Source organism: Coloeus monedula (genome assembly GCF_965178545.1).
Source record: "Coloeus monedula genome assembly, chromosome: 25".
NCBI classification, from domain to species: Eukaryota; Metazoa; Chordata; class Aves; order Passeriformes; family Corvidae; genus Coloeus; species Coloeus monedula.
In genome coordinates this window covers 455,009-469,102 of record NC_138805.1, presented here as the reverse complement: position 1 = coordinate 469,102, position 14,094 = coordinate 455,009, and the positions used below count along the sequence as shown (strand labels likewise).

At 45.9% G+C, this 14,094-nt stretch overlaps 1 protein-coding gene across 1 annotated transcript in view; it reads right to left on the bottom strand.

The window, feature by feature from the left end:
* ARHGAP32 (Rho GTPase activating protein 32) overlaps positions 1-14,094 on the bottom strand; it is a gene marked incomplete at its 3' end in the record, with an annotated part of 172,213 nt that overhangs the window by 121,477 nt on the left and 36,642 nt on the right. Inside the window, exons 3-5 of the mRNA XM_082297092.1 lie at positions 6,065-6,156; positions 4,986-5,027; positions 4,463-4,547 (exon numbers count right to left, since the gene is read on the bottom strand). Coding sequence (XP_082153218.1) covers positions 4,463-4,547; positions 4,986-5,027; positions 6,065-6,156 — 219 coding nt within the window. The remainder of the gene's footprint in view (positions 1-4,462; positions 4,548-4,985; positions 5,028-6,064; positions 6,157-14,094) is intronic.

Here is a 14,094-nt window from a genome sequence, read left to right as displayed (position 1 = left end):
GCACTGAGCAGGCTTGGGATCAAACCCCTGTTCCACCTCAGGCAGACACAGAGCAGGGAGCATCCCCATCCCTGTTGTTTCCAGCTCATCCACAAGACTCCTTTTAGCTGTGGCACCTGAAACTACCCCAGCTAACCCCAGCCAAGGGCATCTGGTCAGGCTTTACCAGTTTTGTTTCCTTTGCAATCCATCTTAGGAAAAAAAAATCACAGAGACTCCTTCATAAGCACATTCCCCCCATGTTCCCCCTTCCTTGGAATATCATTAAATACAAGAAAAAAAGGCAAACCAAAAGAAGATGACCTCGAAAAAGATCTTCTCAGCAGGCTTTGCTGACAACAGGCACAGAAGAACTGAGCTGCTCTTTGCAATGTTTCTGACTCCCAAGGCACGACAGGAACATCCAATTCCAGGGGCAGAGCCCAGCTGCTGCTGGAGGCAGCCCATCAGCTTGGCTGGAGCGTTGCAGAGGCATTCCCACAGCACACAATTCCTAACAGGAATTCCTGGCAGCTGATGCCTGTGCAGGCGGAAGTGATTCTGCCTCAAATACTTCCTTTACCACTGATAACACAATTCCTGCCACTGCCCTGCCAAGGCTGCGCTGATAAGGAGAGGATCTGCAACCCAGTCCTGCTCCCACAGGGATTTATTTTTAGAAGTCAGATATTGCAAGGCAAACAGATTGTGCTGTTTGAAGGAGTAATTCTGTGTCAAATGCAAGATGCTGAAGTGATATGAATGTGCATTACAGCACTTTCCTTGAGCAAATGGCTTTTGAGGGAGCAAAGAATATTACCTGGGAAGTGGGGAGCTGATCAGCTCTCCATATTCCATTACCAAAACCTACTCAGCTGAAGATAATGTCTTAATTCTTTCAAGTGAAGAACTGAGTATTTATTCCTGGCAGGAAGTAAATATTTAAGGAATTCCTAACCCCTTTTTCTCCTGTTTATATTAATGGCATATAGCATTAAGTAAAGTAAAACCGTATTTCATAGAATCACAGAATATCCTGGGTTGGGAGAGACCACAGGGATCATCCAGCCCAGCTCCTGGCCCTGCACAGACACCCCAACAATCCCACCCTGTGCACCCCTGAGAGCGTTGTCCAAACACTCCTGGAGACCTGGAGCATATCGGTTTTTAGCATAAAGTGATTGAATTACATGAATATCTTCTTAAATTATAGAAGAAATTTAACTCTGTCTCAGTCTAGAGTCAGTTCTTAATGCAAACAAAAGGATATGGGACTCTATCTCACATGTTTAAACTTGGTGAATTTGAAGCTGCCTCAATAGATCCTACAGAGTTTTGTGAGTTTTTTTCAGTTATTTACTCATAAATCTGATAGAAAACCAGCAGATATAACACAAAGTTTGCACTTGCTACATGCAAAGTGCTGCTGTTGGACAGTGTGCATTTTTACCATTTCCCAGGTGTAATTACAGACTCTTCTGCACAAATGCAATTTAACCACTTGGAAATGACCTTCTGTTTGTACAGACATTTTTACATAGACTTACCACCAGTGTGTTCAATCAGCGGGAACCAGGTCAAAAAAGTTAAAGGGCAGATACCTTGTATTATTTACTGAAAAAAAGCTAAATTAAGAAAAAGGTAAATTGAGAAGAAACATTGCATCTCCTCCAGAGACAGACCATGAAGAGGCTGAACCACAGTTCTGAACATTGATCCCATGTCAGACTAAAACACATCTATGAGGCAGAACCTGGCTTTTCACTATGAACTAAAAATCAGTGATGCAGCCCTTAAAGTAAACACAGCAATGAACATAAGGTATTTTGGCAAAATGCCAGTGAATTTTGGGCACTGATGCAATCTGTGAGGCTGAACCTGTCGGTGCAGCTTTGACATCACTGCCTTTGCCTGGTAACCAGCAATTTCCTGGGATGCCACACGTGCCTGGCCAGCCAGCCACAGGTATGGGTAAGATCTTGCTGTTGGAAGCAGCGTGGCAGGAGATTTCTGAAGAGAAAAAGCCCCCCAAAATGCACCCAGCCTCACTAGCACGGTGCAAGGATAAATCCCTTTTTATACCTCTCAGCAATTTAATTTAAAATGATCTCATGAGGTGAAATGCCAGGCTATTAATACCTCCTGCACCATGAGACCATATTATAAGTGCATAAACGTTACAAAACAACCTGAAATTCGGCCAGGCTGTTAATAGACAGCATTACACAATTCCTGACATGGACAGATAATACTGTATTTCTCCTATGCAAATTTCTAACAGTGAATAGATTTTGAAAGCAGTTTACACCCACCACCCCTCAGATGCAACTCAGTAATTCTCTATTAGGTGCCAAGCTGTCACTTCCCATCACTCCAGCCCACTGCTATTCTCTGTTCTACCTTGGGAGCACAAAGGAGCCTCCAACTTGATTAAAATGCATGAGCCCTGTGTGAACCTATTTTTAAATCTCCCAACTAATACTGCTGTTGTATTAACAGCTTTCATTTATTTTACCATTAATACTGGCATTCTAGGGATGTGCTGCAATGCTTTATCTTTTTGCATTTCAGCAGCAAAGCTCTTGCTCTCAAAGAGATTTTTCACCATATAAAGAAGTCCTGACACTGTGGGGATTTATCAGAAACCTTGCTTACGAAAAGGAAGCAGTGAGAGACACAGAGGGCCTGAGTCACCTTATTTAGGCACAAATCTTGCTGTAGGTACACAAATAGCTAAATATGTAGGGCTTTTCAGAGGCAGATGTGGTGGAAACAGAGCACTGACCCTACAACACACACAGAGTCTCAATTTTATGGCAGTTCTTTTCATGCTGCCCCTGTTTTCTTCCTGGTTTCATAGCACAGACATAGATAACAGCTCAGGGCTGAGATAACCAATAACAGCTCAATAACCAATACCACTTTTATTTCCTGTGCTACATCCTTCCACAATTTCTGTTTTTTGGGAAGACCTCCTCTGGTTACAGCCTCTGGTCTGGTTGTGCCAGGGGACCACAGAGTAGGAGCAGGGAAAGCTGCAGGAGCAGCAGTGACACCACAAAAAGCCATGCTAAACCACTCCTGCATGTGGGAACTTCCCACTAGAACGTGCTCCAGGAAAACCTGGAAAGGATGCATTACCTGATTTTGCTTCTGCCTCTCACAAATGTAAAAATGAACCCTGCAGGTCTGCCCTGCCCTCCCGAAAACATCCCAGGAAATGCTTAAACCCACAGAAGAACTAATTGCTGGCCATCAAAAGGATGTGCCATGCACAGCTTGTGCTCCCTCTCCAGCTGCACATTGTGCTGAACATCCCTGGATGATGCATGGAGAGCTCAGAGGAGCACAGGATGTAAAAACCACACCTGTGTGGACACAGACCTGCTCCAACATAAAACTCCTCTCCAGAATGACTGAAAAATTAGTTCTGTCGAATCAGCAAATTACCAGGAGACAGAGAGCAGGGACATGGATCAGTCCTGCTGCTCCTACAGAAAATGAAAATAAAGAGCTTTCAGCAGAGTGAGGACTGCTCCTGTTTGCCCATTTCCCAGGGACCCCCACGGGAACTGAGCTCTCTGCAATCTATCTCGTGCCCAGTATTTTGTGTCACTGGCTCTGCAGAGCCCACAACACCAGAACCAATCCACCCAGAGCCACCACGTGTGAGCAACAGCAGATCCCAGCCACAAACAGGACCCAAGCTCCTTCCCAGCCGGAATTTTACAGAGACAGAGAAAAAACCCAGCTGCATAATTCTGCTTGCAAAAGTGTCAAGTACAGCAGCATGAAAGACTGTAAATAATTCACTCAGTATTACAGGAAATGTTTTACAAATGAAAAGGTTGTAACCTCCTTTTGGCTACAAGGCTGGCAGATGCTGGAGGCATTCCTGCTCCTCTAAGTGCAGAACAAAATGCATCCTGTTTGTGAGAAACTCCTGGGTGTCAGCCCTCCCTGGAAAATGCTTCTGCCTGTATTCCTGAGGGAGGGATCACAGAGGAGCAAAGCAGAAGTGCAGCTCAGGCTGACGAGCAGTTTCTGGTATTTTGATGACACAGCTGCTGCAATGCACAATGCAGAGCTAAGGGAAGGGGTAAATTTGATTTATTTATATTTACATAAATACATTCACACAATTGTTTAATCACACACACACGCAAACCAAAAATACGCATGCGGTGATTACAGATGACTCAAGAATGAATGTCTGATACAGTCTTAAAACAGTGACATCAGCCAAATCCAGTGGAAATAAAACATCTCCAAGCTCAAAGGAGAGCTCCATATGACTGAGTGCAGCTTCTGCCCCAGCACATGGAAGCAATTCCAAATAAAGTCTCTACAGCTTTAACTTCTTATCACTAAACATTTGGCAACAAACCAAATAAGCCTCAGTGAGGTCCTTCTACGCCTCCCCACCGGGTCAGCCAGCAGGAAGCACAAGGTGTTTTGTGTATAAAAGAAATCCAAGACTCACCTGTATGTTGCCAAAGTCCACGTTTTCGTAGTGGAAATGTGCACACTCAGCCATCTTCGGGAAGTGCCCCTTTGTAAAGGATAACCTGGAGCACACCAAGAGCACACCATCAGATGGATGCAGATCACTCAGCAGAGATAAACCACAGGTACTGATACAAAACAACAACAACTTTCTCATCCTAAAGCCGAGGGAACACAGGGATTTGTTGATGTGATGCACCAAAACAGGGGGAAAGGAACCGAGTGAGAAAGGAAAGCTGAAATGCCAAGTGGCTTTTCCACTGCAGCCCTACAGAGCCGTGTGTGACATTCCAGCAGCACCACATCCCACTGCAGCCCTACAGAGCCGTGTGTGACATTCCAGCAGCACCACATCCCACTGCAGCCCTACAGAGCCATGTGTGACATTCCAGCAGCACCACATCCCGCAGGATTCCGGACACGGAGCAGGGACAAGCAGCTGCACCTCACAAATGCACACCCACAGCCTTACACGAGACACGAGGAAAGCAGAACTTTACCTGTGAAAGGCATCACAGCCCATCAGTCCCGGGGGGATGTATCTGAGGGTGCAGAACAAACTCTATTTATCCTTTGCCTTTTGAAAATTCAAAAGTCAGGCATAATTATTCCCAAGTGTCTCCAGTCACACTGGTGGCTGCCGGGGAGCTCCTCTGGCTCTGCAACATGCTCCTGCTTCTACTGAAGCTATTATAGACTCCTATAGATATTCCTGGTGGTGAGCCAATGAGATTGTCATTATCTAGCTCCCTCTTCCCACGGGAATACAAGTGGGAAGTGAGATGCAGCATCTGGCTGCTCAGCACTGGAACAAAGAGCCATTTCCCTCTCAGTGGAGCACTAGAGGAGTGAGCTGAAGGCTCAGATCCATCAATCTCGGGGAGTTCTGCTCCTCAAGTCAGCATTTTTAGCCAAGCAATATTGATTATTTCTGATCCCCATTGCTGCAAGCATAATGACTTGGTTTATAGTCTCTGGGAGACAAGCAGAGACAGAAATACAGCATGAGCCCACAGGAAAAAAAAACAAACTGTGAGATCAGGGAAGAAAAAATATCCCTCAGAAGGGAAAACTGTGCAAAATCCATTCAAATGAAGTTACAGAGGGCAGAATGCAAAAAGAAAAGAGAAAAAAATATCAGATAAAAGATACATCTAGGCCACCCACTTGTCCTGGTTTAGCTTTCCAGAGCATAAGGAGACAGGGAAAATTATCTCATTTACACATTGCCTGGGCTTCTTTCGAGATTTTTCTCTATATATGTTCTATTGTGGGGTTTTTTTTAGTAATCACTTTCAGGAAGAATCACAAAAGAAAATTAAAAACACTGCAACAGTGAGGTTCAAAACTCTGCCTAGATTTGTCTCTATGGCCAGAAAGAGGAGAGAGAGCCAGCAAAAGCTCTCATGCCTAGTTTAGCTCAAACTGCCTTTGTTCCACACGGATTTTGGTTGCTCTGCTGAAGATCCACCATCACAAATTGTTGCTGAATGCCCTGCACTGCAGCACAACAGCTAAAACTCAGCACCGCAACCAGAAGCCCAGGAAAGACACGAAAAGCACCGAACTCTGCTCTTACTTTTTCACATTCTTCACTTTCATGCTGGCCGTGCTGCCGCAGGAGCGGAGCGGCAGCTCCCCCGGGATGTCCGGAATGTCGGCTCCTCTGGCCTGCAGGGAAGGAGACAGGAAAAGCACAGCAGTTAAAACAGGGCTGCAAGCTCTGGACTCTGCCTGCTGAGCAGGAGCCCCTCTGTTCTGCACGGGAGTACAAACCTCAGTGTGCTCAAGTTGAATTCTGCCTTTTAACCAGGGAAAACTGACCCCTGGGATGGGCATCAGGGAGGTGACAATCCCTTCCTGCCCCAAGCCTTGCTAACCCTTGCTATAACTGTGAAATCCAGTGTTTAATTCATTGCTACTTCGGCTTTCTAAAGCAGAGATTTTCAGAGGTGGGAGTGAAATAGATATTCACAAACTCCACACTTGGACTCCTCATTAAGTACCTGATTTCCAGACATCTGTGCATTTAGACTCAGGCAGAGGCACTGCAAAAAGCTGGATTGCTCACACAGTGGAAAACAAGTTAATGACAGAGCTGCTTATATGTGGGAGGTGAACTTCCAAAATAGATGTTTGAAGCTATTGGTTTAAGTGCTTGAGGATATTAAAATTCCTTAATCACTAAAATTCATTTACTTCTGTGAGGCCAGAACTCCAAACTCCCTCCTTTCTGTTCTGTCATACCTTCCCATCCCCTCCTTCTTCCAGCTGCCTTTTCTAAGTCATGAGCTCTGCTGGGGTTGAATTCCCCATCACAAGGGACACAAACACTTGGCTCCATGGTTTTCTCCCACTGTGATCCAGAGGAATGAGGGGGTTCAGTGAGGCTTTTATGGAGAGAGCAGTGATCAAACAGCAAGACCAGCACAGACTTCACAGAGCAGGAGGAGGAAAACAAACCCTAATCCTGGCCAGACACTGCCCATCAGCGATGTGGGTGACACCAGCTGAATGAGCTTCTTCTGCTTTATACAATGCACTAAAAACATGAATAATATTGCAAAGAGTGAATGCTGAACCAAGAGGAAGAAGGGCACTTCAGTGTTACCTCTCTTACAGGCCTGGAACCAAAAGGCATTCCATCAAATCCCTTTCCTAACGACAGCAGCAAACAGGTGATTGTCCTGATGCTACATCAGTCCCAGAGGTTCTGAGCTGGTCCAGCAGCAGATCTGAACAGCTGGATCCATCCCAAAGCTGTGACTGACAACACAACACAGCTGCACTCTGCAGTGTGAAATATGGAGAAATTGGTCTCCACCCCCAAAGCTTTAGAGTTGGACCAGCACAACCCAAGCTGGCAGCCCATGTGTGGGAGGAACACCAGCACAATTTCTGTCACCCCTCCCTGAAGCTCCCATTTCACCCTGACATGGGTCACCTGTACCTGAGCTTCACATCACCAAGGACTGCAGTAAGTCCGTGGCATTCTCCTGCTTGTTTTCATCAACCAGAGCAATGCCAGAGAGAAAGGGATTCATCCCACTGAACCCCAGACAGGCACAGGGGTGAGGCTGCAACAACGTTATCCATGTGAGGGTCCTGCTACAGTCACCAGGGACACTCTGGTACTTTGGGTCCATTCCCCTGCTTCAGACATGGGAGGAGAATCCTGGAGTGGTTCAGCTGGGAAGGGACATTAAAGTCCATCCAGTCGCATGGGCAGGGACACCTCCCACTGTCCCAGGCTGCTCCAAGCCCCAGTATCCAGCCTGGCCTTGGACACTGCCAGGGATCCAGGGGCAGCCCCAGCTGCTCTGGGCACCCTGTGCCAGGGCCTGCCCACCCTCCCAGGGAACAGTTCCTTCCTAACATACCGTCCAACTCTGTCAGTTTGAATCCATTCCCCCTTGTCCTGTCACTCCAGGTCCTTGTCCACAGTCTCTCTCCATCCTCCTTCTCAGACCCTTCAAGCTCTGGAAGGCCACAATTAGGTCACCCTGAAGTTTCACTTCTCCAGGCTGAACAATCCCAATTCTCTCAGCCTCTTCTCACAGCAGAGCTGGCTCCATCCCCCTGATCGATCATCCTGGTGCCTCCTCTGGACAAAGCCAAGCAGGAGCCCCCATTCCCCTGGACACAGGGCTCCAGGATGAGCCTGGCTCTGAGGAGATGAACACCCTGACACCTGCAGCCACCCACCAGCAGCTGCACCCATCCAGCTCCTGGTGTTTCCAGCACTGCCCTTGGAAAATCTGCTCTGAGAGAGCTCCACCCTTTGAGCACTGAATAAACCTGAGTCCAGGTCAGCCACTCTCCCAGCTGCACCTCCCACAGCCCTGAGCGTAAGCAGCGCTCTGACCCCACTGTCCCACAGCTCTGCACAACAGGCACAGTGGCTCAGCAGAGGAAAACAGGAACAGTATTTGTACACTTAAATAGACCTACCCTGGGCTGACTGACTTACTGAGCACACAATCACTTCAGGATGTAATAAGACACTTGAGAGTCTCATTGTGAATTAAGAGGATCATCAATTTAATAAACCTTACAGGTCTTTTACGTAAGAAAATAACTAATTACAAGAATAAATGTGTCATTCCAATAAGCTGCTTTTAGGCCAAGCTGGATGTGCTTGCTTAACTTTCTAAGGAACAGAATTTCTGTAGGAAGAAAAGTAATTTTTCTTCTCCATCAGCAGTAAGAGCTGGTGGGATACAAAAATGGATAAACAATCTGACAGAAAACGTGGGCTTCAAGCCAGTTTGCAGCAGTGGGCAGAGAGCTCCCTGGATCTGACTCAAAGCAGCGTAGGCAAAACTCACACCTCCAGGAGCCCGAAATGCCAGCACCTCTCTTGGAAAAGTTGTATTATCCTCTCCTTCCCAGTGGAGCTATGTCCAAATCGAGCTGGATCTCTGCCTCTCCCATTTCCTGCATCCAGTTAACTGGACAACAGTGAGATGCAAAGCAGTAATTAACTCCAGGGGCTTTTCCAATTAGACCTGAGCTCCATGGACTGTGCTGCAGAATAACCATCTCTCCAAGGCTCACAGGTGAGGCAAAAGCACAGAAAGGTGAGTAAGGGCACAGAACCTGTGCAAGCTCAAATCCTTATTAAGAGGTACCAACACCAGAAAGAAACTTGGTGAAGAGGCAGATACCAAAAAAGAAACTTACTGCAATTTTAGAAACTGTATTACTTCTAAATAGCCACAACTCCTTTCCATTCAAACCAGACATACACAGCTACATAAAATAAACTTTATTCACTATTTTCCACCTGTTTTGATGCAAAACTTGGCATGCAGCATGCAGGTTACTCTCCCCTCGAAACACAAACAAAACCCTCCAAATGAGATTTGTCATCTTTTGTGCTTTGTGTCACAGTAATTTAATTTAAAAAATCATTTTGAAACAGTTGGATTATTTACATCTGAAAATTAGCTACCTGGCATCATCAGTGGCTTCTCACTTCCCTATTCTCTACGCATCGCTGTGCTGAGGAAACCTGGTAATTGCTGAGCAAATCTGTTTATGCAAATTGTTTAGTCCCATTTTCACAGCTGAGTGTCACTGCTGTATCAATCTGCTCCGGTCCAAATCTTGGTAAACAAATTAGAGCTCAAACCAGAACTCAGTGAATTGATTTATCAGGAACCTCAGTCTCTTACCTTTGCAGGGAAGGCTTTGGAGCGACACCACCAGCTTGCCCTGAACCAAGGAATTCTCCTTCCTAAAGCTGCACTTGGATCAGTAGCAGTTGAGACAATATTGCAGAAACTCAGTATTTTGTCACAGACACCGGCAGGGATTGCCAGGCAGGGAGATCCCACTAAACCCTTCCTCCAGGGAGGAGGAAGAACGCCTGTCTGCCTGTCCAGCCCTCCCGTGGATCACAGGATCACAGAATCCTTCAGGGTGGGAAGGGCCTTTAAGATCAAGATCATTACTCACTGCCACCACTGTGTTCACCACTAAACTATGTCCTAAGGTTCCATATCTACACATTTTTTAACACTTCCAGGGACAGTGACTCCAGCCCTGACCTGGGCAGCTGTGCCAGGGCTGGACAGCCCTTTCCAGGAAGAAATTTTCCCCAATATCCACCCTGAGCCTCCCCTGGCCCAGCCTGAGGCCATTCCCTCTCTCCTGTCCCTGTTCCCTGGCAGCAGAGCCCGACCCCCCCGGCTGCCCCCTCCTGTCAGGGACTTGTGCAGAGCCACAAGGTCCCCCCTGAGCCTCCTTTGCTCCAGGCTGAGCCCCTTTCCCAGCTCCCTCAGCCTCTCCTGGGGCTCCAGCCCCTTCCCAGCTCCATTCCCTTCTCTGGACACATTCAAGTGTTGCTCCTAAACTCCCTGGGAATCCAAGAGCTCTCACAAATCAGGCTGTTTGGCTTTAAGCATCTGAAATTTCTAGTCTTTTTATTTATAGACATGATTTAGAAAACTTCAGCTTTGTGCTCTCTAGCACACAAAACCTTAGTCATAAATAATTTATATCTAACGATTCCACTGCATAATAAGAAAGGATCTTCTCCTAAAAAGTCTCCTTGCATTTATCAGAAAACATGTCAACCTGTCTCACTCACATGCAGAGACGTAACACAATCTGAAAATACAGGTAAAACCCAATACAACAGTCCAGTGAACACAACATGATGAAGTTTCCACCTTGGTATCCTCCACAGGGGAGAATATTGAACCAGTGCAGAACCCACAGCCCTCCTCCTGCTGCCTCTGACTTACTCTGGGATGCACAAGAAACCCTGGAATCCCACCGTAATCCCACAGCTGGTTTTCCACAGGACAACAGAAAGACCCCTGAGGAGGCAGCACAGATACACCTTGGCAGGTGGCTGAATCCAGGTGGGATTTCTGAAAGCAGGAATTTAATCCAAGGTTATCAGGAAACAAGAATAACTATTAAACAGGCACTAACATTTATTCATCTTTCCACTGTCAGTCTCTCACCAAAACCAGTTTGGAGGGACCAGATTGCTCTGGATTCTGTCAGCACATGGCCGTGTTTCTAAAAACAGCAGAGCTGATTCTAAGTGCTGCCTGGTTTCCATGACAGTCTTTCCTTTACATCATCTTCATTTCCCCTCAATTTTCTTGGAGGGAAAAAAATACAAAGAGAGGAAAAAAACCCAAACACCCTTCAGAGCTCTCAAAAAACCCAAAGCTTTGTTTCAGTTTTACTTTTTTGCTGGAGAACAGCAGGGAACAGAAATGTTGTTTCAGGAGAAGTCATTGCTCTGTAGGAAGCAGTAATTTCTTCCCTCGGCACGAGGAGGAATGAAGAGGCCTGAAGTGGGAGCTCACATCCAAGGACATCAACAGCTACCCCAGATTCTGGGTACCAACTCACTACACAGCTGGCTCAGCATCCACTCCTTCAGAGAGTTTGCTCTGCAGCACTAAAAAGAAAGTGTCCCACAAAAATCCCTGCTCCCAGAGGTAGAAGGTGACTGCAGCCCTGTCCTGCTCTCAGGAATCACTGCCCAGGAATTCGCCTGGAGCACAATGAAGGAAGAAATTTGGCCATCTCAGCTTCCACTGAACAGCCTTTTACACACTCCGGGGAGAGATGTTCCTCTCTGCTCTTCCTTCAGATGTTGCAACAACTACCCTGTTCTCCACAATAAAGAAGTCAACAAAGGAAAGGGAAAATGCTTCACTAAACTGCAAATCACCATGTCCAAGCTGCTCCAATTAACTCCAAAGGAAAGGTCCCAATTCTGCAGCATTTATCCCTAAAAGGATTGAGATGTACTGAGCACATCAAGGCTACAGCACTGTTTTGAATGGCAGAAATATGTGGGAATGGATGAAGAGACAACATTCATCCCAAAATGTCAGAGGTACAGGGGCAATATGATAGAAATGCAAACACTTGCCAAGTTCTTCATGTTACCACTTTCCATGGATTCATTTAGTGGAACCAAATTAAAATATAAAACAAATACAGCATGGCTCTGTCACGTTAGCACATTGCAGCTACATTTTTCAGAGCTGCTTAAGATATTGGACACATTTAAAATAAAGAAGCAACACCCAGTTCAGGCACCCAGGTCTGACAATGACATCTTAAACAAAAATATGTGCTTATTATACTGCAGCAGCTTTACCAGAGAAGTTAAAAATAACATTAAATATCCCACTCCAATCCTGCACTTCTTAATTGACCAGGAAGGCTGTGGTCTCCCCATCCCTGGAAGTGTTGCAGGCCAGGCTGGATGGGGCTTGGAGCAGCCTGGCACAGTGGAAGGTGTCCCCGCCCATGGCAGGGGGTAGAACTTGATGGGCTTCAAGATCCCTTCCAACACAAACCATCCTGTGATTCTGTGATTTTAAGATTAATCCTGTGCTGTTCATGTTCTCATCAGCAGAGCGCAGCACAGGCACATTCAATAACACCCAGCACAAGGATGTCTTTCAGAGTGAGAAACACTGGAACCTTTTACATTTTGTAAATTTTTTTTCAATTAAAGTCATCACTTAGCTCCTTCCTTAGTGCAAACATCCTTTCTGGCTGGAGGGGTGCTTTAGGTGCAGAGCTCAAGGCCAGGATGGCTCAAGTAATTAGGGGCAGTACTGACTTTTTAATTTAGATCTCAGTCTGGGGATTGTGGAATGTGGAGAAACACTCACCCAGCCAGAGATGCCTTTAAAATCTCATAGCAACTGAGATAACAGGATAGAGGACAGGAGTGAAAAAATGACAAGTGCTTACAGTAGAGAAACTTTGAACATTGGCAATGCACGTTCTTAATCCCATATCTAAGAAATCTGCATTCAATAAAGACATTTCAACGTGTATCATTTTGTGAGCTTAGAACTTTTAATTCCGATTTCCATGTTCCCAATTCTGAATTGCTCCAACTGCATGGCATGCATAAAAGGGAATTCTCTTTTTTTTTTAAAGGACCGCACAGAATGTGCTTTTTCTACTCCCAGCATCTGCACTAAAAGGGGAGGGGGGGGATAAGAAAAAGCTAAACAAAAAAACCCCAACACTTTAAAGCATTGCCATGAGCTGGCAAATTCAGGGAAACCTCTCATTCCTAAGACTTTGCATCACACAGGAGTTAGCCCAGGGCATCCATTTACCATAGTTTAAAGGATCAGCCTGGAATGAGCAAAGAACAAACTCTTAACTATTTGTCTACTGTGTTTTCAAATAAAGATCTGCAGCTCATGGATATGCAGTAAAACCTCCAGCTCCCATATGAAACCACTGAAGTGGAATCCAAGACATCCAACAAGCAGCTTGGCAGCTCTGAGCACCTCCTTTGGCACTGCCACTGTCACTGTGACCAAAATTCACCTCTGCACAGCAGCTTGATTTTGTGCCATGGCAACATTTCCCCAGTGAGCCTCAAAGACATACACGGATTTTGGATTTTTGATGATTCTCTGCACGTGAATCCAATGCACCCAAGGGGTGCTGGTGATTCCCAGCCAAACAGTCCCACACTTGTGTTTTCCTTCACAGAATCCACAGTTTTAGGGGCTAAAACAGATGCAACCAAGCACAAGTGAATGGTCAGCTACTGAGGGCAGCATTAGCATGATAACTCCCCGACAGCCCTGAGTTTGGATCTGACATTCCCATAGTGAAGCCTGATTTCCATTCCCAAAGCCCAGGAGCTGCAGGGTACAGTACACAGCCTCACACAATGGCAGAGTGCCTCAGGAATGTACTTTCTTTAAGAACAAAAATCCCACATACGATATGCGTGGGAAAGGCAGCCAGGGTTAGAGTCCTGCTTCCGTACAGCCTACAAAATAAACTACAGAGAAAAGCCACAGAAAATAGAACATCCAACGAGAACAATACTTTTGATTCCACTTTCTTGTTGGTAAAAAAAAGACCCCAAAGATCCCAGCTACTGCTTGATGCACAGAGGGAGGAGGGGTTCCTAATTATGGCTTGGATATAAAAGGACAATTTGGACCTTTGGGTTGTTATGGTGGAAAGCAATTTCTCATCACACAAAACCCAACAGAGATCGATTCAGGCTCAAACAAGTAAATCCCACTCTGGTAAGTCCCCTGGCCACTGCCAGTGATTATGCAAATAAGAGTGATATTATGTTAT